Source organism: Trachurus trachurus (assembly GCF_905171665.1).
Source record: "Trachurus trachurus genome assembly, chromosome: 17".
In the NCBI taxonomy this organism is placed as follows: Eukaryota; Metazoa; Chordata; class Actinopteri; order Carangiformes; family Carangidae; genus Trachurus; species Trachurus trachurus.
This window is the reverse complement of record NC_139900.1, coordinates 3,203,086-3,227,907: the sequence shown is the minus strand read 5'-3', so window position 1 is coordinate 3,227,907 and position 24,822 is coordinate 3,203,086. Positions and strand designations below refer to the sequence as shown.

The 24,822-nt window shown below is 41.7% G+C and overlaps 2 protein-coding genes across 6 annotated transcripts in view; one reads left to right on the top strand and one right to left on the bottom strand.

Moving 5' to 3' along the window:
• Nucleotides 1-6,614: 6,614 nt before the first annotated feature.
• Nucleotides 6,615-11,021, bottom strand: LOC311000060 (cytolytic toxin-alpha-like; the record flags this gene model as incomplete). Its single annotated transcript, XM_083990695.1, has 3 exons — nucleotides 6,615-6,713; nucleotides 8,114-10,053; nucleotides 10,922-11,021. The coding sequence occupies 3 exons, from the start codon at nucleotides 11,019-11,021 to the stop codon at nucleotides 6,615-6,617; spliced, it is 2,139 nt and encodes a 712-aa protein (XP_083846821.1).
• A 2,626-nt stretch (nucleotides 11,022-13,647) lies between these two features.
• The window catches only part of LOC311000765 (transcriptional regulator Myc-1-like), a 294,713-nt gene continuing 283,538 nt past the window's right edge, over nucleotides 13,648-24,822 (top strand). For 2 of the 5 annotated variants that reach the window (XR_014596102.1, XR_014596103.1), the window contains exons 1-3: nucleotides 13,648-13,842; nucleotides 15,150-15,789; nucleotides 16,910-17,734. Coding sequence is in view for 3 of the 5 variants with exons in the window: in XM_083991597.1 (XP_083847723.1) it covers nucleotides 15,159-15,789; nucleotides 16,910-17,463 (1,185 nt within the window). In the remaining 2 variants the exon portion in view is untranslated. Of the gene's footprint in view, nucleotides 13,843-15,149; nucleotides 15,790-16,909; nucleotides 17,768-24,822 lie in introns of those variants that run through there. The other 3 variants (XM_083991599.1, XM_083991598.1, XM_083991597.1) reach the window with 3 other exon arrangements.

The following is a 24,822-nucleotide window of genomic DNA, read 5'->3' as shown; positions in this document are numbered from 1 at the left end:
TAATGTAAATGGGATGAATAATCCAGTCAAGAGGAGCAAGGTCCTGGCTAAATTGAAAAAAGAAAAGGCTCAAGTATTATTTTTGCAGGAAACTCACCTGCCTCAACAAGAGCATGAAAAGTTAAAACGCTTTGGTTTTAGGAATACATTTTATAGTAGCTACAGACCCAGCCAGAAGAGGGGAGTGGCTATCCTTATCACAAATGCAGTTCAATTTGAATGTCTTAAAGAAATTAGGGACAATGAAGGGAGGTTTGTATTAATTAAAGGAAAACTAGAAAACACAATGGTGACAATGATCAATGTATACGCCCCCCCAGAAAGCACTAAATGTTTTTTCAAAACTCTGTTTGACACTATTGCTATAGAAACTGAAGGTATATTGATATGTGGAGGAGATTATAATGTGGTCATGAATCATAACCTGGATACAACAAGCCCAAAAAGAAGCAAGAAGCATCTATCCAAATTTATCAATACATCAGTGCAGGAAATGGGACTAATTGATGTATGGAGAGAACTCCACCCACTAGAAAGGGACTATACACATTATTCGGTACCCCATTCTGTCTACTCCAGAATTGACTACTTTTTAATTAATACAAGTGAAATTCACAGGGTCACAGAATGTAAAATCGGGGTGGCAGATATATCAGACCACAGTGGGATTAGCCTGACAATACACCTGAATAATAGAAAAATAAATACTGTATGGAGGCTAAATGTGGGCATCTTGAACAATCAGGCAAATGTGAAACAGATAAGAGAAGAAATAAAAAGGTATATAGAAGAGAACGATAACGGGGAAGTAAACCCTGCAATTCTATGGGACGGTATGAAGGCAGTCATTCGGGGGAAATTAATCGCTTTGACAGCATCACAAAAAAAGGCTCGACTAGCTATATATAAACACAAAGTAGAAAAACTGCAAGAATTGGAAAAGAAACATAAAAATACAGAGAATCAGTCCGTATTACAACAAATAAAGAAGGCAAGGGAAGAGATAAATGAGATACTCAGGACAGATATAGAAAAGAGGGCAAGATTTATAAAGCAGACATACTATGAATCAGGCCCAAAAGCAACAAGACTCTTAGCTAGACGACTGCGGAAACAGCAGGCCATTAACACAATTCATAAAATAAGGAACCCTCAAACCAACCAACTATCACACGAACCAGAAAAAATAGAAAAAATATTTGAAAAATATTATAAGAAGCTCTATTCTAAACCATTGTCAGCTGATGAAAAAACAATAAAAAGTTTTCTTGACACACTTGACCTGCCATCTATTGGTGAGACACAGAATGACACTATTACGTCACAACTCACAATTAAGGAGCTAGAAGCTGCAATCAGTAGGTTAAAGACTAGTAAATCCCCAGGTAGTGACGGGTACCCTTCGGAATGGTATAAGGCCTTTCAGAAGGAGCTAACACCTTTGCTTCTGCCCTGCTTTAACTGGACCCTTGACGAGGGTGGGGGTCCCCCATCGTGGAAGGAAGCGATTATTACCGTTTTGCCTAAAGAAGGCAAAGATAAAGAAGACTGCAAAAACTATAGGCCAATTTCACTTTTAAATGTGGACTACAAATTATTTACATCAATTATTTGCAAAAGACTTGAGGCCTTCATACCAGATTTGATTGATGAAGACCAAACCGGTTTTATTAAAGGTCGCCAAACGCACGATAATATTAGAAGAACCCTCCATATTCTAGACAATGCCCAAAAAAGTGGTACAAGTACAATTCTGGTTAGTTTGGATGCTGAAAAAGCGTTTGATAGTGTTAGTTGGTTATTCTTATATGAGGTATTAAAGAGATTTGGCTTCAATGAAAAGGTAATCCAATGTATTAAAACTATGTATCAAGAGCCCACAGCTAAGATCAAAGTAAATGGAAGCTTGTCCAATTCAATTAAGTTGGAGAGGGGGACAAGACAAGGTTGCTGTCTGTCTCCCACTCTTTTTGCTTTATATGTCGAGCCTTTAGCACAGGCAATAAGGCAGAGTGGGGAACTGCAGGGTGTCACTGTAGGGGGGACTGAACATATCATTGGCCTTTTCGCGGATGATATAATTATTTTTCTTGAACAACCAGATATATGTTTCCCACACCTAATGTCTCTTCTGGAAAATTACAAATACTATTCAGGGTATAAACTCAATATATCAAAAACTCAAATTCTCTCGTTAAATTATTCTCCATCCCGACAAATAAGAGATGCATATAATTTGAAATGGAATTCTAAAACAATGAAGTATCTCGGTGTAACTCTGAGTAAAACACTTACAGACATGTTTGAAAAGAATTATAGTGAAATTGAAAAAAACATCAAAAAAGATTTGGAAAGGTGGTCTACCCTCCCATTAGACTTCAGTGCTAGAATACGGACAGTCAAAATGAATATTTTACCTAAATTGTTATATTTATTTCAAGCTCTTCCAATTAATATCCCCCAAAACAAATTTTTAGCCTGGGACAAGATGATTTCTAGATTCATTTGGAATAGTAAAAAACCAAGAATAAAATTTACGACACTTCAACTACCTAAAAGCAAGGGGGGGATGGCTTTACCTAACCTTTCAGAATATTTTTATGCAGCTCAACTTAGGTATTTGGCCTGTTGGTGTAGACCTGACTATGAGTCTAAATGGAAAGAAATGGAAAGGGAAATACAGGGTTTTCAAACCCAGATATTGGTGGGGGATAAACATTTGATAGGTGCTTTGAGTCATGCTATGAACCCAATAGTAGCATTTACACTTAAAATATGGAGCACTGTTGTAAGAAAATACAAACTTCAGAGGGATATATGCAATCTGGTGTGGTTTGCGTATGATTTAAAGTTCAAGCCAGGGATGTACGACCCAGCATTCAAAGGATGGACACAAAAAGGTGTGACTGCAATATGTACAGTATCAGAAGGTGGACAATTTCTAAGTTTCCAAGATCTAAAGACAAAGTACAGCCTCGAAAACAAAGACTTTTACAGATATCTGCAGTTGAGAGATTATTTCACAAAAGAGATAAGGTCAAATGAAACTATAAATAAGGTGATTGGAATTATTATTGATTCATACAAACAGAAGGGGTCTCGGCCCATCTCTGCTTTCTATCGAGCTTTGGGTGAGAGTAGGAAGGACTCAACACTTTATATAAAAGCAAAATGGGAAGCAGAACTAAAAATCCAAATACAAGAGGAGGAGTGGTATCATATGTGTGAGACACAATGTACATCAACAAATTCTTTAATATGGAGGGAGTTCTGCTGGAAAAACCTAACTCGCTATTTTATAACACCAAAAATAAAATCTAGGCAACTCGCTGTACAACAAGACTGCTGGAGATTATGTGGGAGCACTGAGGCGGACCATGCACACATCTTCTGGAATTGTATAAAAATGAGGATATACTGGCAAAATGTTAACTCTGTTGTAAAAAATGTTTTGGGATATGAAATCCCAAATACTTGTCTAGTGATGTATCTTGGGAATATTGAGAAGGTTGTAATGAAAGAAGATCTGTACTTGACTAAAGTATTACTTGCAGCAAGCAAGAAAGCGGTCACAAGAAACTGGCTCAATGTGAACGCTCCAAACCAGGAGCAGTGGCTGGGAATTGTCCAGGAAATCCATGTTATGGAAAAATTGACATACCTGCTGAGACTCAAAGTGAACGTATTTGAAAGGAACTGGGAAAAATGGAACATTTACATGAGACATGACACCAACTGAACGAACGCTAAATGGAATAGTGGACTGAACAGTAGCATCTCCAGACAGTATGTTAGTGTTATTATTGTTACTCTAACTTGTACCTTGTTTGTTGTATTGTTTTTCGCCTATATGTGAAAACTCAATAAAAATCTAAGTGTTAAAAAAAAAAAAAACAGCGACAGTAGTAGGAGGCTGAATGAGAGAGTTTAACTTTCTCTATCTTCAACTCACAGCTCACGTTCTGTTTATAAACAGCTGTGAAATCATCTTTCTGAGGATGATTGGAATTTAGATCTATTTTACTATTTTGCCTGTGAATATCAAGAATCCACATGAATGTTTCTGTTTCTCTCTTCTGGAACCAGTGTGCAATTCCACTTTTATCACACAGCTCGGTTCCTTCACAGATGAAAGAGGCAGATTCACCAACTCTCTTGGTCAATGATAACTGGTCCTGGACCAGCTCTTCTGCTGCCATGGCAACCAGTGCTGCAGAGACACAGACAGGTAGATGAAGGTCAGTGTGACGGTGGTAGTGACAGGTAGAGTGTGTGGGCTCCTGATTGGCTGGAAACACTCACCTGAACACAGACAGCACAGAGCAGCAGCTGGGAGGAAAAGCATTTTGTGAATCAGTGGTGTTTCCTCTGGAGAAGCTGAGGAGAAGTGGAGCTCTGATGCTGCTGAGGCCAAACAAGGACGAGCTGTGAGCTCAGACGAGGCCACGTGGTTTCTGACGGCTCCTCCAACTCCCATCAGCCCCTGCTGCTGCTGGTTGACAGACATTTGTCTCTTGGCCTCATTTCTGTTGTGATCTACGCATCTGACTGCATTGTCTTTTATTTCTGTCATTTTACTTTGTTTAATTCATGGATTAGCTTTTATTTCTGAACTTTTATATTTGTTTTTATTTTATTCTTTGAAAATATCTCCTGTGTTTCCTCATTATAAAGTAGTGTTAGCGTTTCCTCAGTTCACTGTGGTTTTAACAGCTCCCTGTCATGAAAGCATTGTGGGATGGCAGGTGGGTGGGGCTGTGGTCTGTCTCTCATGTCTCTGTGTAAAGCACTTTGAGTTACAATTACTGTATGAAAAGTAATATACAAATAATTTAATTTGATTTGATTCTGTTTATTTTGTTGAAATTGGTTAAAACTTTTCATATTTATAAAATGTGAAGTTACTTGCTCTGCTTTGAAATACAGGTTAATGTGTTTATTTAAAATGAAAATGTGTTATCATCCATTGAAGCCTGATGATTATTTTAAGATGATATTGAATATTATCTGAATGGATGTTTGTTCTTGTTTGTATATTAACACTCTTTGCATGAAACAGTCAGAGGAAATGACAGGACATGGAGTCTCTCTGGTCTTAAACAGACTGGCCTCCACTACTTTGTGTATTTCAATGGAGTTATTTCAAACATCTGATATCTTTATCTTTTTTTTTTTCTAACATTATTTTCATGTCTGTCTTCAGCTGAAGCTGCGGTGTGGTTTTTCCTCTGAGTGGGAGGTGGCAGCCTGCAGAGGAGGTTCATTTACTAATTCAACTCTTTATCTTGGTTTATTCTCATTATTTCCACCTTTTTTGTTTTGCTTTGTTTTTTATGAATGGTGATTGTTTTCCTGAAATTCTCTGTTTCTCTGAAGTGAATCAGTGGAAAGTTGCTCTTGATTTTAATCTGGAAGCAAATAAAAAAGAATCTGGGTCACCATGATGCAGAAACACAACAACACATTCAGGTCAGTGGTGAGTTTAGTAACACACACTGTCACCTGTTGTTGAACAGCTGTGATGGAAACACAACAGTACAAATCCACAGAGCTCCTCAGCTGTGATCTTAAAGAACCAAAAACAACAAATTAAAGTCAAGTTTGTTTAGTGTTGAATGAATTTTGAATCATCGTCAGTTCATCTTTCAGTCTCTGATGAGCTCCTCTCCGTTTCCTCCTGCTGTCAGGAGTGAAACCTTCACACTGCTGCCCTCTGCTGGTTCAAACACACTGCTTCAGTCTACACACTGAGTTATTGATCAGTTTATTAAAAGCTGAGACTCATATCCTATAACATAGATTACACCAATACAAAGGATCTCATACACTCTACTGCCAGTTATTAGGGTTCAATTATATTGTGTCATACATGAGGTGATCCTGTTATATAACTAATTGTTATACGAGGGTTTAATAATAAGAAATAGTGATTAAATCTCTTGGACGTTCCTCTGTTTCTGCATCATCATCTCATTAAATGTGGTCTGATATTCAGAGTCATAATAATGGACAAGCTTTATATATTTATATTTCAGTGTCTTTCATGACTGACTCTGTTCAGCTGAATGACAGCTGACCTGAAACCTGACCTTTGACCCAAGGCTTCTTCATCGTTGTGTTGTCATGGCAACCGCAGTCAGCATCATCTGGATGTCCTTGCACTTCTTCTACCTCACCACAGGGGGGCGGGCTTCTTCTGTGTCTTGTGGGCCGATGATTTCAGCAGAAACACAGGAAGAGCTTCTCACTGTGTAAACTGAGACCGAGGCTCTGTTTCTTAAGACAGACATGAAAATAATGTTTGGAAAATAAATAAAACTGATATTAGATATTTGGGAAAAAAATCCTTTGAAATATTCATCCTGTCATTTCCTCTGACTGTTTTATGCAATGAGTGTTAATATACAGAGCAGACAAACAAACAGCCATTCAGATAATATTCAATATCATAGTTCTCAGGCCTCTTTGCAGCTCTGGGCTTAAATGGATGACCCATGGATGAAATGGATGTTCCGGTAGCTCTGAGTTTTTGAGTTTTTACTCAACATTTGCTTTATTTTTGTTGTGTTTTTTGTCATCTACTGATGGATGCTTCTGTGGAGAGAAGAGATTCTTCAGAGATGAGCTTCTTTCATTGAAAATGAACAGATCTGGAGGACGCCATCCTGTCCCAGCTGAGATGAAGAGGTGCTTTTGTGGTGGTTGTCGTGCTGCTGGTGGTGCGAGGGTTAAAGGCTTGGAGGTGGAGATGTCCTATCAGTCCTTTCTTTCTGCGGTCAGTCATCATTGGAAATATCAACTCTGCCCAACAAGAGTGATGAAGAGCTGGAGATATTGGTGAAGACCCAGAAAGTAGACATTTATTTATTTATTTTTTGAATCATAACAACACTTGTGTACATCCCACCCAATGGCAACTGCTTAAGTTCCATCTGAAGTTCTCCATAAAGTTGTTGCTAGGATACAGACTACACATCCTGAGGCACCTTTAATGACGACAGACTTCAGTCATGTTTCCCTGATGGACTCACTGGGGGGTGTGGTGGAGAGATGAGCACTGAGGATGGAGGAGGCCATTCTGGACGGCCTGGATCATCCACTTCACCAGCGGTCCTGCTCCACCTGGTGGTCCTGCTCCACCTGGTGGTCCTGCTCCACCCGGTGGTCCTGCTCCACCTGGTGGTCCTGCTCCATCGTTCTTTCTTTTTTGTGTCATTGTCGTGTGAGCTCCGGCGGTCCTGCTCCACCCAGAGGTCCTGCTCCATCCGGGGGTCCTGCTCCATCTTTCTTTCTTTTTTGTGTCATGGTCGTATGAGCTACTGGACTAATTTGAATTTCCCTCCTAGGGACGAATAAAGTATTCTCTACTCTACTCTACTCTACTCTACTCTACTCTACTCTACTCTACTCTACTCTACTCTAGCCTACTCTATAACCCAAATGAACATATTTCCATTTGGGTTTAAATAAACACATCAACCTGTATTTCAAATCAAACAAGTGACTTCACATTTTGGAAATAAGAAAAGTTTAAACCAATTTCAACAAAATGAGCAGAATCAAATCAAATTAAATTATTTGTACAACATTTTTCATACAGTAATTGTAACTCAAAGTGCTTTACACAGAGACATGAGAGACAGACCACAGCCCCACCCACCTGCCATCCCACAATGCTTTCATGACAGGGAGCTGTTAAAACCACAGTGAACTGAGGAAACGCTAACACTACTTTATAATGAGGAAACACAGGAGATTTTTTTTTTTTTCTCAAAAAATGAAGATGAAAAAAACAAAACAAATATAAAAGCTAAGAAATAAAAGCTAATCCCTGAATTAAACAAAGTAAAATGACAGACATAACAGAAATGAGGCCAAGAGTCTCTCCAAGAAGAATCACAGTGCGATTTCTCCTTGAGCTTTCTCTGCCAAAGTTATACCTCCTGTATCCAGGAGTGTTGATTTTTACTTTTTGTAAGTGGATGGGCGATTGAGAATTTGTCCCTTTACTTGTCTGTTTGAAGTTTTCTGAGACAGGTTTGGGTATTGTTGTGCAGACATGAACAGTGATGCTTTCCTTGCTTCTGCCAGCTGCTCCACAATCAGCTCTGACCCTGACTGCATATCCAGTCTCTGACTGAAGTCCTGAAATGATCGCCTCCTCAGCCCTCGACACCAGTTGTTTCCATTGGAGATCTTCTTCTTTCCCCTCGCTGTGTGTTTGGGCGTACTCCACCATGTAGCTCAACACCTGCACATCTTGTCCAAGCTCAGCAGGTTTCTGCCAGATGACTGATATCTCACTGGAGTTTGATTCAACTTGGGGTTTTCCTGGAGGGCTGCAAGGCAAAGTTTTAGTGGAACCAGTGACTTCAAGGACTGGTCCAACACCTACTGAGGTCACTGCTCTGCATCTGAAGACATACTCTGTGTCAGGACTCAGACCACTCACTGTGACTTCTCCAGCCTTTGCTGCTGTCTGCTGCTTCCATCCATCCTCTCCACTGACACGGTACTCTACAGAGTAGGAGCTGATGTCCTCTGCTCCAAACCTGGGTGGAGAAACCTTCAGAGTCACACTGTTGTGGTTTCTGTCACTCACTGTCACAGTTTCAGGCTTTGAAGGAGGTTCAAAGTTCTCAGTGACAGGGAAGCTGTGTTTATAAAGGTAGATGCTTGAACCTTTCTTTGTGTCATTTGTTAAACCGACTGTCAGGAACTTTATGTTCTCCTTCTCCTTGTTGGCCTCTGCAAAGTCAATGAACAGCTTTGCTTTATGCCTCATTTCATCTGCTACTTCTTTTGAGGCAAACCACTGTTCCTTCTCCACATCAAGAGTTTGTGGATGTTGAGCATCGTCTGCTTTGGGTTTTCCTCTTAAGTAGGTTGATAAAGCTGAGAGGAACGGTTCATGACTTCCCAGTGAGGTGAAGACAAAACACACAGAATGCTCCACACTGAAGATTTCTTTGTTCAGATGATTTTGAGACTGGACGACCTTTGTGTTCTTCATCATGTCGGTAAAAGACATTAAGGTGTAGATTTCTCTCTCTTTGCAGTCCATCCACTCATTCAAGCTTTTGCTGTTGAAAGGAGAAGAGTGTATCTTCTTCAGGCTCTCTATGAGCACGACCTCCTCTTCACCTCCTCCTCTGATTGAAGGAAGTGTCTTTGCCAAGTTTTGTTTAAATTCCAGTTTGGACTCTGAGCACTTTTGTTTGAAACTTTTAAGTTTTTGACCAATCTGTGGAAACTGTTGTACAGTTGTTGTTCTCTCTGCATCGTTGCACCTCATTTCCAGCTCATTGAAGTCCTCTAGGACGCTCTGAGCTTCCTGAACTAATCCTATACTGATCTGACGGACAAGTTTAGCAGCAGAAGAGTCTAAAACTGTCAGTGGCAACAGCCAGACCTTCAATGGTACAGCATTTTCTCCGTTGGGCCCCAGCAATTTTGGGAGACTTTGATAGATTTCTATTGCATCCTGAAAGGATGTTGGAGGTTTCTCAAGAGAAAAGTCTCCATAGAATCTGCAGGAGAATTGCTCAACATTTTCCTCAATGTTTTTTTCCAGTGCCAGGGAACCTTTGCCTGTTTTAGCAAGTATATTCTTGATGATAATTTCTAAGTTTCCCTGAACGTCTTGATGATTTTCTTTTTCTGACACCTCACAGTCAAACACAAAGACAGCGTGTGCCCCATAAAGAATTCCTGTGACTACATGTGTGGCGATTCCTTTATCAAAAACATATGTATGCTTCATATTGTCTCTTCCTAGATGGTTCATTGAGAGTTCCTCAACCCTTGTTGTAGACTTGTACGTGAGTGCTACTCTTGTCTGTTTTTTGGATGTCCTATTATCATACAGGTATTTAGCAGATCCACCAACTTCTATCAGTCCACTCATGAAACTTGCCTTCAGTGATCCTTCTACATTTAGAGCCAAAGATTTGCCTTCAAGGGATTCAGATGAGTCTATCACAAAATCATTGTATTTCTGTGGTCTTTCTCTTATATACTTTTTGAGGTCATCATGGTCCCATAATGTCATTCCTGCAAAACAAGAGGCAAAATTCAAATTCAGATTCCAGAGTCAGTTTATGATGTGTTTTCAATCAAGGTATTCATCTCGGTGAAATTAAAATGTCATTAACTCTACCCCACCAGACCTGGAAAAAATACTACCACTAATAATATTGCTATTATTGTCTTTCAAGGGAATTTACTCCGGGCTTAATAACCCGCAAGTCGGGTCGGTCCAGGTTGTAATTTCCAGGCCCGTTGAGAACTCTACAGCACACTGTCTATCAAACGGTCATGTGGCCTCTAAAGGTCTGCGAGATTTCCTTGTCATAAATCAGCAAGATGGATTGCCCTTGCCAACAGCTTCATCCATAAATGACTAGGATTGTCCTGCTGCTTTTCAGACATAGGTCTCTTTGGCCAGTACATGCTGAAGCTCCCTGTCAAACCCATTATCATAGAGTACGAACAGGAAAAGTCTTGCATGTGCTGGAACGAAAGAACTTAGCAAACTTGCTCATAAATACTGCACAGGAAACTGCATATCAACAAAAACAAAGCATGGCCTAGCAGGATTTTGAAAGCCTGGCAGGTCACACCAACATCCTGCTTAGAAGATTCTCAATATGCTCACATCTGGCAAGTGGTAGAGGGGGCAGATGTTGGCAGACCTCAGGAAACAGCTGGTCTTCCCAAGAGAAATTGTGACAACTACTTGCCACCAAGACATCATCATGTGTTTCTGGGTGGAGATAAGGGTCCTACTACCTACCTATTTGAGCTTATCATCATGTTCATCTCATGCTAAATATCTGACAGCTGCAGCAGGAAACAGAAGCTATAATTGCTGAAACTTAGTTTGTGATCAACATTATCAATCTTTACAGTGAATCCTTACCAGACACAAGAGAGTCTCTGCGACAGTCATACAACATTCCAAGGGAAAAAGGACGCCCAAGTGCTGCCACCTCCATCACCACTCCAAATTCAGAGTCCATTGCTCAGTCTGAACTGGACAAAGAGTACAACAGCATGTGAGTTCACTCCTCTGACTCTTTACTTTCCAAATCACAAAACGTTATAAATGTTATGAAGATTGTATACATTACATTACATAACTTGTCTACTACTAAAAGTCTATCGCTATTAGAGAAAACAAATATGCATCTACTATGTGCACGGATAAGTGTTTCTACTGGGATTTCTACATTTTATCTGTCTTACAAAAAAAAAACTTGTATGTTTGAGTGTCAGTCTAAATTATGTTTGTTATGTTGTGAGACAAAATGCCTCAGATTGTTACCAGACCAGTGGAACCAGGGGGAGATCAACACTGAAGTGATAATGATAGGTGTGTCAGAATTCATACTGCATGTGTGAGTCATAACCCTGTCAAGTCTGACCACTGTCATGAATCATGATACACACATACATACATACATACATACATACATACATAAATACATACATCTTTTCATTATAACACAATTTCATTAAAAAAAAAAAACAGTGATTGCATAATATGATAATCAGTTTTTTTTAGGTTTTCTTTAGTATTAGTAGATTAAAGGCTGTAGCTCACAGCCAATCATCCAAATCTATGGCAAAATGATATTGTCCCGAACCCCCAAATTATGGGAATACAACCACTGGTCATGACTTTCCAACAATAGAACTAAAAGTTCTACCATGAAAGTGAAACCGTAAACAGAAGCAGGTGATTAAAACAGGATCATTTTGGTGCCTACGGTCATGTTACCTTGATTCAGGCTGCAGACCAGAGCCCTGTGGCCTGTTTATCTTGAAGAATACCCGCCTCAAAGCAGCATCAGCAAAGCGGTGTGTGGTCCTCTGAGCTGCTGTGTGGTGTGTGAGGGATGAGATCTACCTGACTGACTTAAGAGAATCAGACAGGTTTCTCAGAAAAGGTGTCACCTGTGAAAATATGCAGGTGGGACAACCACACAGACCAGAGTCTGTGGTCATGCCAGCTGCTCTGTCAGGCTGAACATGCAGAAGAGTGGTGCCATGCTCATCATCTTAAAGAGAAACAACACCAATACAGGTTGCAACCCAACCGGTATTTGGACCCCTAGTGGTACTTGGTGTGATTGCAAGGGGTACTTCAAATGATAACATATCATTTTATGAGTGACCTTTACAGACATTCATCACTTTACTAAAATATTGACTGGAGCCATTATCATATCCTAAGCTTATTGGCAATTTCCCCAGTCCCATATGTTTTAATGGAAAATTGGTCAAACTTGGTCGTTTCAGTGGACAGTCTCTTTATTGTGAAACAGGAAGATGGTGTAAAACTCACTATTTGTCAACTATCTGTCAATTCCGTCTGGAAAAGGTGGGGAACTGTTACAGAACACTTGAACTCTTGTTTTAGTCTGTAGTAGCCTACACAATGTTGGTATTACTGTTTTACATTAATTGCAGTGTGTCGCCGCAGCCAGCAGGGGGCAGCAGAATAAAAGCTTTTCTCATCACAGCAGAGAAAGGCAATGATTCAGTTCATACAGAATAATATTTAAAATGTTTACACCAAGAAGAATTACACAAGTGAAGTAGACAAGGGCAGACGTGTGGAGACTGAATCAGTGTGTTGCCTCAGCCAGCAGAGGGCAGCAGTGTGACGGTTTCATTTCCCACCACAACACAGAGAAGTTTTTTTTTTCCCCTCCACTGTACTTCCACCCCCGTGATGTCATGGAATATAATGTATAGTACAGAGCAGCTCGTCTCCACCACATCTGGTTTGTTTACCTCCGTTACGTGACTGTTTATCTGACGTAAAGAGTTACTGAAGGTGAAAGCAGCTCACTCACCTTCATTCATTCATTTATTCATTCATTCATTCATTAAACATCATCAGTAAAGTGATCATCCAGTAACACCTGAATTCCCATCATGCATTACTCACTGCACAGTGACCTCTAACTGAGCTTCAACTGATTGAACATTTCCAAGATTCATAATTTTCTTCTTTTTTGTTTAAAAATATATATTCCATCATTCTTCTTTCTAGTTAATAATCTTTATTTCTTCTTGGTTTATTTTAATTATGTAATTATTACTATTATTTTCTTATAGCCTAGTATTTTTATTGTCCCTTTTTGTATTATTTTCCTTTTATTCTCACATATTTCTATAATTTCCTGTGTTTATCTATATAAGCTACTGTATATTCTTGTTTGTTTGTTGTATTGTATTGTATTGTTTGTTTGTTGTTTTCCTGACTGACTGAATGAGTGCCGCTGTTTTCCCGGAACTTTCTCCCTCTGCATCATTTACAGTCAGCGTGGACCACCCTGCCGCCTCACCGCCCTCAGTGGGCTACACATCCGCGGAGCGAACTAGTCCTGTTCCTCTGGGCATCTCCCTGCTCGCTGCAATGAAAACAAACCAATCACAGTCGAGGTTTTCTGACGGAAAAGGTGTCGACGTCATTTGTCGCGCTGTCCCCAACGCGCGCAGAGGTCGTTTCGCTGTACTACGTACCAACATTTGGCGCGAAAGTTGCGCATGACGACAGATGGGGAGGGGTAAGAGGGGTAAGTAGGGGAGGGGAGGGGGGTATTAAAGGTCTGAGAGCAGCTGCTCGGAGTGAGTCACCGTCAGACAGCGGAGGAGTCAACATCATCATCTTCTGATCACTCTCTGTTATCGATCAGCGATCAGAAGAGGACGACACTTTCACTCACGGACTTTGTTGGAATAAACCGCTGTGAAGACTCGCGCCTCCACATCTGGACTTTAACTCGCTTTTCACCTCGGACCTTTGAAGTTTTATCCCGGGATATAACGGTGAGTGAGCGAGCGGCTGCAGCTCGGTACTATAAAAAAAAATAAAAGTTAATTTCTCCAGAATAACACGGAGGTTGTTCACATTTTTTAGATTTTCTGTTCGTTTTTGTAACAAGTTCTTTGCTCTGTGAGGTTTTTTTTTTTTTTTTTTTTTTTTACTGTTCAATTAGTTTTTACATGCTTGAGTCATGATGTTTTATTGTCTTAACTTTCATCGGAAACCTAAAGAGTCGTAAAGTTTAGAGCATCACAATGATGAGCCTTAATTTAAATCATCTGATCATCACCGGAAGTTGCTCATCTCTAACACTCTCTGCAGCTCTCACCTGACAACATCTGGATAGATAGATAGATAGATAGATAGATAGATAGATAGATAGATAGATAGATAGATAGCCTATGTCAACATTAGTTTCCTCTCAGATTTATCACAGCCGATTGGATTCGTAGCGGCTGAATCATGGGTGACACATGCGCTGGAGTCAGATTTATGAATCATAACGACAATAGATGTAAAGTTAAGTTGTTTCAGATGGAGTCTTGTGCGACTGTTGCATATTATTATAAAACCACGGTTCAATAACACAGTACTGAGTTTATAATGTAGTTGCAAAGTCAATCAATCAATCAATCAAACTTTATTTATAGAGCACTTTGTAACACAATGTGCTTTACACACATAAAAAAGAAAATAGAAACATAGTCTCTCAGACATTTTGAAGTTACTGGTTAAATGGGACGACACTCAGACTTTAAACCTCCTCCGTCCTGTAACAACAGAACAACTCATTCATCATGTTATAAATCCAAAGTTAAAGGGATAGTTCACCCAAAATTCAAATTTATTGTGCCTTCTCTGAGTTACGGGGGGTCTCGGCGTAGCAGTATTTGTCCATATAATGGTTGTCAATGGATACCAACTTTCTTTGTCCAAAAAGACACACCAAAAAACATCCAAATACCTCCATGCTGCTTGTATGTAATGTCCGTCTTGTATTGAAGCCCCGACATGAGAAATTGTTCAGAAAAAAATTAAATAAGTCTATATTTCAAGCTTGTTTTGTAGCGGAAGTATTTGCATGTTTTTTGGTGTGTCTTTTTGTTACCAAGACAGTTGGTATCCATTTGCAACCGTTATATGGACATGCACTGCTACGCGGACCCCCCCGTAACTCAGAGAAGCCACGGAGGACTCTGAAACTTCTCCCAGCCCTTAGTCCACATGAGGGTGACGAGTAGATAATGAGTGCAATTTCAATTTTGGGTAACCTATCCCTTTAACCTTCGTGTGGTGTTTTCCTCCTCAGGCAGCCGCCATGCCGCCGGTTCTCACCATGTCCAGCAGCAACTACGACTACGACTACGACACGGTGCAGCCCTACTTCCTGTTGGACGGCGAGGAGGAGGACTTCTACGCCCCGCCGCGCAGCCAGCTGCTGCCGGGCCCGGGCGAGGACATCTGGAAGAAGTTCGAGCTGCTGCCGACGCCGCCGCTGTCCCCCAGCAGGACGGCCTCCTCGTCCTCCTCCGATGTCTCGCTGTCCGCCGCCGACCACCTGGAGGCCGTGTCGGCGCTGCTGGACGAGGACGGCGACGCGTCCGAGGCCTTCCTCCAGTCCTTCATCATCCAGGACTGCATGTGGAGCAGCAGCTTCGCCGCCGCCACCAAGCTGGAGCAGGTGGTGTCGGAGCGGCTGGCCATGCTGCGCCGCGCACGCCACGACTCCAACGCTAACCAGGAGGAGACGGCGGCGGTCGCTAAGGTGGGCGGGGCTCAGGTGAACAAGGATTACCTGCAGGACCTCCACGCCATGGCAACAACGGACTGCATCGACCCGTCCGTGGTGTTCCCGTACACCGGCCTGAGCGAGAAGACGACAGCGGAGATCGGCGGCTCAGAAGTGTGTCTGGACACGCCGCCGCCCAGCTGCAGCGACAGCGAATCAGGTGAGACAGCACAGCAGGCTTTTATTTTAGGAAAGACATCTCTTGTAATCCTGTACATCAGAGTCCATCCAGTAGAGCAGAGTCTTTTATTTTGAAGGAGCTGATCCATGAGGAGATCTAAAGACCATCGGTAACACTTTACTTGAATAGGTATTCATAAGATTGACATAACAGCTGTCATAACCATCAATGAATACTTATGACAGCTGTGGTTAAGTGTCATTCGGTAAGTTATGTCACTTTTGATGCAAAGTTGACATTGTTTGAGATGTTTTTGTTCTGACAACTTGACATAAAGACAGTTTAAACTGTCATAGCAGACCTAATGGACAAACTTTAAAAATGATGTCAAGTTCTCATAACAAGGAACATCTCAAATAATGTCAACTTTGCATCAAAAGTGACATAACTTACCGAATGACACTTAACCACAGCTGTCATAAGTATTCATTGATGGTTATGACAGGTGTTATGTCATGGTTATGACAGTGTTATGTCAATCTTATGAATACCTATTCAAGTAAAGTGTTACCAGACCATCTCACCAACTCAAATTTAAGACTTTTTAAGACCATTATGGATGAAGTTTAAGACAAAACACGAAATGTGCAAAAGAAACGCAGAGTCGCACAATTACTTGCAAAGTAAATTGGCTGCAATATATAAGAAAATACATTCAATAAAGCACAATTGAGGTTGTGTTACATGTGCATAAGAAAATTAAGACCTGTCTAAAATGATTAAAGGCTTAAACACAACACTTAGAAGAATTTAAGACTTTTTAAGACCATTATGGATGAAGTTTAAGACACAACACGAAATGTACAAAAGAAACGCAGAGTAACACAATTACTTGCAAAGTAAATTGGCTGCAATATACAGTATAAGTTGAAAATACATTTAATAAAGCACAATTGAGGTTGTGTTACATGTGCATAAGAAAATTAAGACTTGTCTAAAATGATATAAGACTTAAACACAACACTTAGAAGAATTTAAGACTTCTTAAAGCCTAAAATTTTCAACGTTTTTTAGGCTTTTTAAGCCCCAATAGAAACCCTGGTGTAGTTTTCCATCTGAAGCTGTTGTTGACACCAGCGTCTCCTTTCTTTTTCCCCAGAAGAAGAAGAAGAGGGGGAGGAGGAAGAGGAGGAGGAGGAGGAGGAGGAGGATGAAGAGATCGACGTGGTGACGGTGGACAGGAGGAGGAAGTCGTCCCGGCGACCTGAGCCGTCGTCGTCGCCGTCGCCGCCGCTCGTCCTGAAGCGTTCCCACATCAGCATCCACCAGCACAACTACGCCGCGCAGCAGCCCGAGCCGCCGGCCGTCAAGAGGCTCAAGGCCGACGTTGCCGTTACCGTTGGCAACGGGCGGAGGTGCTGCAGCCCGCGGTCGGACGGCGGCGAGGACGGCGAGGACCGACGGCGGACTCACAACGTGCTGGAGCGGCAGCGGCGCAGCGAGCTGAAGACGAGCTTCCTGGCGCTGAGGGACCAGGTGCCGGCCGTCGCCAACAACGACAAGGCGGCGAAGGTGGTGATCCTGAAGAAGGCGGCGGCGTTCGTCACGGAGATCAGGGAGGACGAGCGGCGGCTGCTGGAGGCGAAGGACGAGCTGAGGAAGAGGAGCAGGGAGCTGAAGCAGCGACTGGAGCAGCTCAGGACTTTACATTAACTAACACGATCTCAGTGTGAACTGTGTGGACTCCGGGGCTCGTGGCCCCACAATGCACTGGGGCCGGCTGGCGCGCAACCAGCTGGGTCTCTCTGTGTTTGTATTTATTTAGCTGTTTTTTAATTGATGACCTCTGAACAATAGAGTTCTGAAAGTGTGAAATGGAGAAAAAACCTTAATGATCAATATTTAATCAATAGTATCTAAACCTTAAAGGGACAACGAGGAGTTTCTCCGTCGGCAGAACCAAAAATTCTGCGACAATAAAAAAGTCTCACGTTAATGTGGATGAATCTACGTTACCACTTGTTAATGGGTCCATTTTAGATAAATATATAGTTTATATCGTCTCTATGGTTATTTTGTTATTATTAGTGGTGGTGGAAATGCTGGGCGAGCCGACCAGCGTTTCTTTACTTTCGGTTTCGTGGCGAGTCATGAGAATAACGCCGCCGAATCTCCGTTTATGGTGGGAACTACGACGGTATGTGATCGTCTTCCAACCTCTGACTTTAATTCTTGATGAATGAAAACATGAGTCTGTCTTGCGCCGGTCAAAGAATTTCACGGTGCGCGCGGTTAAATAAATGTGGTGTGAAAACACTTCGCTTTTTCAAAACTCCTTGTTGTCCCTTTAAATAATTGTTGCTGTATTTTTTTTTAATTAATTTTATTTCATGTATAGTTTTTTTTATTTTTATACTTTATTCTTCTTCAGTTGGTTCGTTGTGAAATCAGCTGCATGAGTGAAGACTGAAATACATCAGAATTTCAAAATAAAAGCCCTTCATTCACAGAAGGTTCTGCCAACGTTACAAAGTCTGAGATGGTTTTTTCTATGTAATTCCCTGAGTTCATGCAGAGAGGAGACTTGTGGCTTTAATTAAAGGGGGAGGGAGGGGCGGGGGAGGGAGGGGTAGTTTATTGTGACATCTGAAGGCAAGTGGACATCAGCCAAGTGTGTCGGACTGAGCTCAGAGAAACCAGATCAAAGTTCACCTCAGTCACACACTGCTCCATTTATTACAGTAATACGCAAACCTGTCTGTGTGTGTGGATATGTACTATATAGAGTTTGTGTGTGTGTGTGTGTGTGTGTGTGTGTGATCTCTGTTACATTTACATTAGTAGAGTAAAGAGAAAACTGCTGAGTCGCTGTGACTCTCCTCTGACTCACAGCAGCAGGTCCAAACGGCTGAGTCATGCTGCTGCTGCTGCTGCTGCTCATCAGGACGGCCGGTCAGCGATGAGTGAGTGAGACTCAGGAGCTGAGAATCTGTTTCCTGTGGCTCACATCGATCCAGAGACACGTCCAACAAGTCTCAGGTGTCCGTCCGTGTTCGTTTAATTAAGATGTTTCAAAGTAGGAGGATAGGACTTGATTAAAACAGATTAGTGAATGTGATGATCTAATACCTACAGGTAGATGGTGCAGACAAACACAACACAATGACAAACACACACATGCCATGTCACACATGAACACCAATATCCATTATTAAAAACAACAATGGTAAAGAGAGAAGATAAAAACAGGTTAGATGTGAGTTTTATAGCAGAAGTCGAACTGAGGTGGGGATGAAAGTGGATGATGGTGATCTGTATCTGCACTCTGATAGTTACTGGGTAGTGCATGTGTGTTTTGTGTCTGTTGCAAGGTGTGTACCTTTTCTCTTGACCCGTGTGTTGTAGATGTTGATGAGTGATTCATGTCCCTTTCCTGCGATTGTATTGCTGAGTTTGATTGTTTTGTTTAGACTGTTACAGTGGGAGATGCTGAGTGAACCAAACCAGGCTGTTAATGTTGAATGAGGGGATGGATTCGATGAAGCATTTGAAGAAATCAGCGAGGACTGAGGATTGATGAACCAGAAACCGAGGAAAGAGACATTTAGGGAAACAGGCTTTGAAATTTGAGTTTGTAATTGTACCAAGGTATTTGTATGATGAAAGGGGCAATGAATGACTCATCAAGGTCCACATAGAGGTGGGTGTGTCTCTAAGGTGTCTCCACAGAGGTTTAGGGCATTTTCACACCTGGGGTCCAAAACCAAGGTCCGTGTTCTGTTACGTTGTAATAACATTTGGTCCGGTTGGTTTTGGTGTCACACTGCAAATGGAATAATGGACTTTACAAGACAAACCTACTGGACGCGTCATCTCCCTACGTAGGACTTCCACAGCTCATTTTGTTTTGGTTACGCATCGTTGTTAGGCCGGCCGGCTTCTGACGTCACTTCCTGTTTACATTAAATTAATCAAGTGAGCCACCTTTTTCCTGTTGTAATACTACTCCCGCTGCAAATTTAGGGCGTTTTCACACCTATCTCATTTGGTCCGGACTTTCTGACTTTTCAGTTTATTCCGAACCTAAATTCCAGGTGTGAAAGGAGCGGTTCTGTACCAAAGGTCCAAAATTTGGTCCGACCGAAAGAGGTGGTCTCGGTCTGGACCAAACGAACCAGGGTTCAGACCTTTTGCAGTGTGAAAACAACTTTTTGTTGGTTCAGACCTTTGTATCAATGACCAGATGTTTTTTTTAGTTTAGTTTAGTTTATTCGTTTATTGTGCGTAGACAGTCCCAATTAATCAACTGCATCAAATGACAGTAAAAAGGGCAGCTTTAGCCAGCAACGCTAATATTCTGCTGTAGTCCCCGGCCAGTTGACAATGGGCACCCTAAAAAACAACAACAACAACAACAACAACAACGGTATATTACAACACAATGATTAAGAAGAATCACTAGGGATAGGATAGAACACAGTGGCAGGACAGAACTGCTCTCGATTTACGCTACAGGAAGTTACATCATGCTAACCAGCTGACTCAGCAAAACAAAACAAAACTAGCCTAGCAGCGTAGACAAAACAAATATATGAAAACGGCCTTAGTCCAATAAAACATCTCTGATTATGTGTTGTCTACGCTGCTCGGCTAGTTTTTGTTTTGCTGAGTCAGCTGGTTAGCGTGACGTAACTTCCTGTAGCGAAGGTACGAAGGTCCGACTCCGAACCAACAAAAAGTTGTTTTCACACTGCAAAAGGTCCGAACCTTGGTTTGTTTGGTCCGGACTAAGGCCACCTCTTTTGGTCGGACCAAGCTTTGGTCCTTTGGTGCGGAACGTGGTCTGCGACACCTTTCACACCTGGAATTTAGGTTTGGATCAAACTGAAAAGTCCAAAAGTCCGGACCAAATGAGATCGGTGTGAAAACGCCCTAAAACTCACTGTCCTGTCAGAAGCAGCTCTTCTCTCTGAGCTCCATGTGAGACGTTGTGGTTTCTGGATGACATCAACCAGAGGAACGTGTGGGAGACGGTGAACAAACCTCCGCACGTTCCTGTGGTGGTGAAGAGGAGGAGGAAAGACTTTCACTTGGTGTTTTCACAATAAATGATACTGAGAGAGTTTTTTTATCTGAGTTTGTGCTCTGAGTCTTATCTGTCAGACACAGATCATAAAGCTGTCGGCTCTCTGTTTGATCTGAGTGTTGGTTTCACAGATTAAAGTCTCGGCAGCGTTTATGGGGGAAGTTATAGAAACTTCAATCATGTCGCTCAGACCGTCGTCCTGTAAAAAGATGAGTCTGTACTTCGGTTTTTCTTTGAAATCTTTGACAGAAACAAAGAGGAAAGAATGACTGAGTGATGAAGTTACACCATTGGTCGACTGGCTTGGTCTTGGAGGTTTCTCATTGGTCCTTGCCAACTTAGACCAAGAGACAAATCTGGAGACTTGTTGGACGATCTGTTCCCATCCTAACTGTGTCGTTTACTTTCATTATTGGAGCGCAGTGAATATTTGGATATTTGGATATGTGGATATTTTAAAGATGATGGTTAGAGAGCACATCCCATGTCGGCATATCCCCTCAGTCTTCCTGTCTTTCTACACTGTCCTGTCGAAATAAAAGCAAAAAATGTCCCAAAATAGCTGTAAAAAAAAGGAGAAGAGAAAAAAAAAGCATGATGCATTTGAGGGAGCCTTCGAAATGGGACAATCTATTTTTACTGGCTGTGATGTGGTTAGATAAAACCACTTACTGCTGTGACGGGTGAATAAATGAGCAGTGGAGGAGCAGCTGTGTCGGAGCTGAACACCACGAGGAGGATGTGTCAAAATAAAAGCATGAGGAACTTTCACATGCTGCGTTTACAGAGAGGATCAGGAGACCCAAGGCTCAGTCCAGACCAGATCAAACCTGAAGAGGTGGAACAGCTGGATTAAAGGGATAGTAGCATTTTTTTTTAAGTGGGGTTGTGTGATCGACAAATAGCCCCTAAGTACTTTAATTGCAGTAGAAGACTCTCTGCCCTCCTCCCGTTAGCAACGCCAGCCCATAATAGCCCTGCCCAGAGATTTACAACATACATTGTTGTGAACAGACCCAAAGAAACGGCCTATTTTCACGGCCTAAAAGAGGTTTTACCTGAAAAAAATACACAGTTCCATTGTTCGCTATAATATAATTTTTTCCAGCCCTTCAAAGTGCAGGAAAAACACAGTTTTTATTTGGACCTAACCAACTCACGTATCCCTCCGCCCAGGGTCAGCAGTTGGTTAGGTCCAAATAAAAACTGTGTTTTTCCTGCACTTTGAAGGGCTGGAAAAAATTATATTGTAGCGAACAATGGAACTGTTTATTTTTTTTCAGGTAAAACCTCTTTTAGGCCACGAAAGTAGGCCGTTTCTGGGCAGGGCTATGGGCTGGCGTTGCTAACGGGAGGAGTGCAGAGAGTCGTCTAGTGCAATTAAATTACTTACGGGCTATTTGTAGATCATACAACCCCACTTTAAAAAAAAAAAGCTACTATCCCTTTAACAGACTGAAGCCGTCCCATGTGTGTTTACTACCGATCTCACTCCCCATTATCTGTGATTGTTTCATTCACATGAACAGAACCTGAGGTGAATCTGTGCAACCAGAGAAGGACGAGGTTGGGGTTGTCAATAAAGGCCCGGTCATACTTTCTATTTATACCACAATGGGTTTTTCAGCTGAGTCATTTGTCTGTGGGCTCAACAGCTGGTGTGACTCAGCAGGTGGCATCATGGGGGGGTTGGGGGTTGGGGGGTTGGGGGGGGTGGGGGGTGCTGCAGGTTAAACAGGAGTCAATGCTGTAAATGTCCAAGGGTGGAGGTGGACGATTGTTGTTCTGGAGGTTCTGGTGGTTTCTGAGGGACATAAACTGTCTTTTTTATTCAGGGGGTGGAGGTCTTAAAGGACAATTCCAGATAAATCAACCTGGGGCTCTAGTTTCCTAATATTTTAGCTCTAACAGAATGAATTTAAAGATTTTCTTTTGTCTCCTGTTCTGCAGTAGATCTGTCTGTACCCGCACTTTGACTTTGCGAGACTTTGTATTACAGTAGTAGTAGTAGTAGTAAACCTTTATTTAACCAGGCAAGAATTGCTAATGTGACAGTTGAGGTTCCTGTCACTATGCCTCCAATTGATCATGTGCCCTGGCTACTTGGCCAAGGGGATGTCCCTTTGGGTGACTGGCAAGCGCGCATGACTCTTACCCGGGAGGTGTGGGTTCAATCCCCGCCCGGGCCCTCTTCACCTTGTCACACTAAGAATACATTCTTATTAAGGCAATGGCCTGGTAGGAGGTGAAATACCTCCTAGGGGCAAGGGAGAGGGGGAGTATAACATTAAAATATAGACAATAAAAGCACATACAACAACAGTTTGCTTTCAATTTAACCTCCTTTGAGATACTATGACCTGGACAAATGAGAATATGCACCGGCTTAACAACAGTGACACAAAAGAAGAGAAGAATAGAGACAATAGGCCAACATAACGCAATGACATACCACAAAATGACAGTTAATTTGACGTACAGTGACATTCAACAAGTTATGTAAGGACAGAGATACTAGATGTAAAAACATTGCTTTGGCTGGGACAGCTGCAGGTAAACTTTATGGATTTAGTTATGACATGTTTGAAGGAGCTGACAGAGGTAGGAGTTTGTAACTGTAGGACAGCTTCTTTTATAAACATGTCCTCTTTCTTGAAGTGAACAAACTCTTCGGTGTATGTTTGAAGCCATCTGACGAGTGGTTTTATGGGATGTAAAGATTCGTCTGCTCTCATTATACACTGCTGTGGCAATGCGGGCACAGACTGCAGAACAGGAAACATTAAAAAGAAAATCTTCAGATTCATTCTGTTAGACCTAAAACATGAGGAAATAGAGCTCCAGGTTGAATTAGTTAGTTAGTTAGTTTTTTATTTTCACGGTGTCATACACCAAAGAGGTGCCCAGCCCTCATGGGCTTACAAGACACACCAAAAGAAATAAAGAACAATAAACAAAAGAACATCTCCACATACACTAATCCGGGATCTACAGTTATCAGAAAGCACAATCCACAATCAAACATAAAGCTGTTGGTAAGCATTCAACACATACTGAGCTAAATAAAACACTTTTTCACTAAACAGGTATGCTAGTCTACAGTCATCGGACACAGAAAACAAATCGGGACAGTCCGTATAAAATCAGTTATAAATTATAACTGTATATTACTATATATAAATTGGTGTTCTTGGTCTCAGGTTCTTGGAGGGGTTCTGGGAGCTGTGGTGTAATTGTCACAGCGCTTCCTGAGGTGCCAGTTGTTGTGACTCAGGAGGTTCTGGGAATGCTTGAGGCATTTTCAAACAAACCCTTCCGTGGTCTGGGCGGTGCAGTTGTCGAGGCCTTTGAGGAGGTTTACAAGGCTCCTGAGGAGGTCGCGGCTCCCTGAGGAGATTTAACGGGCGTCAAATGTGGTTTCTGAGGCTCAGTGGGTGAAACGGGAGGTTTGTTCAGATGTCTCGGCCAAGGTCATGGCCAGTTCTCCCGCTCTGTCTCTGGTGTTGCACCATTTAGTTCAGCCGTAGCCCTGCCAACAGTTCCTCTTCCATTACTCCACTGGTTTCTTATTAACACAAGGAGGAAACACCCGGCCTGTTGAGTTTTAGTTCATTTAGTTTAGTTTATTTGTTCGCACCAATACAGAATAACAAGAATAGGAGTGAGAGTAGAAACACTACTCTTCTTAAAATAATATAATAAAAAATCACAATGCTAACAATAATATTAATTAACAAGACTACTCAAATAACTCCAATATTAACATACAGTCACTTAGTAGAAAAATGTTAAGTCTACATTTGAGCACTGAAATAGACCTACACTTAGTAATTATATGAGGTATAGAATTCCAGATTAAAGGACCTCTGAATTTAATACTGAACTGCCCTAATGCTGTACGAGAAAATTTACAATAAATATGATTAGCTTGTCTGGTTGGGTATGAGTGAATAGTGGAATTTGCAACAAAAAAGTCATTGAAAACA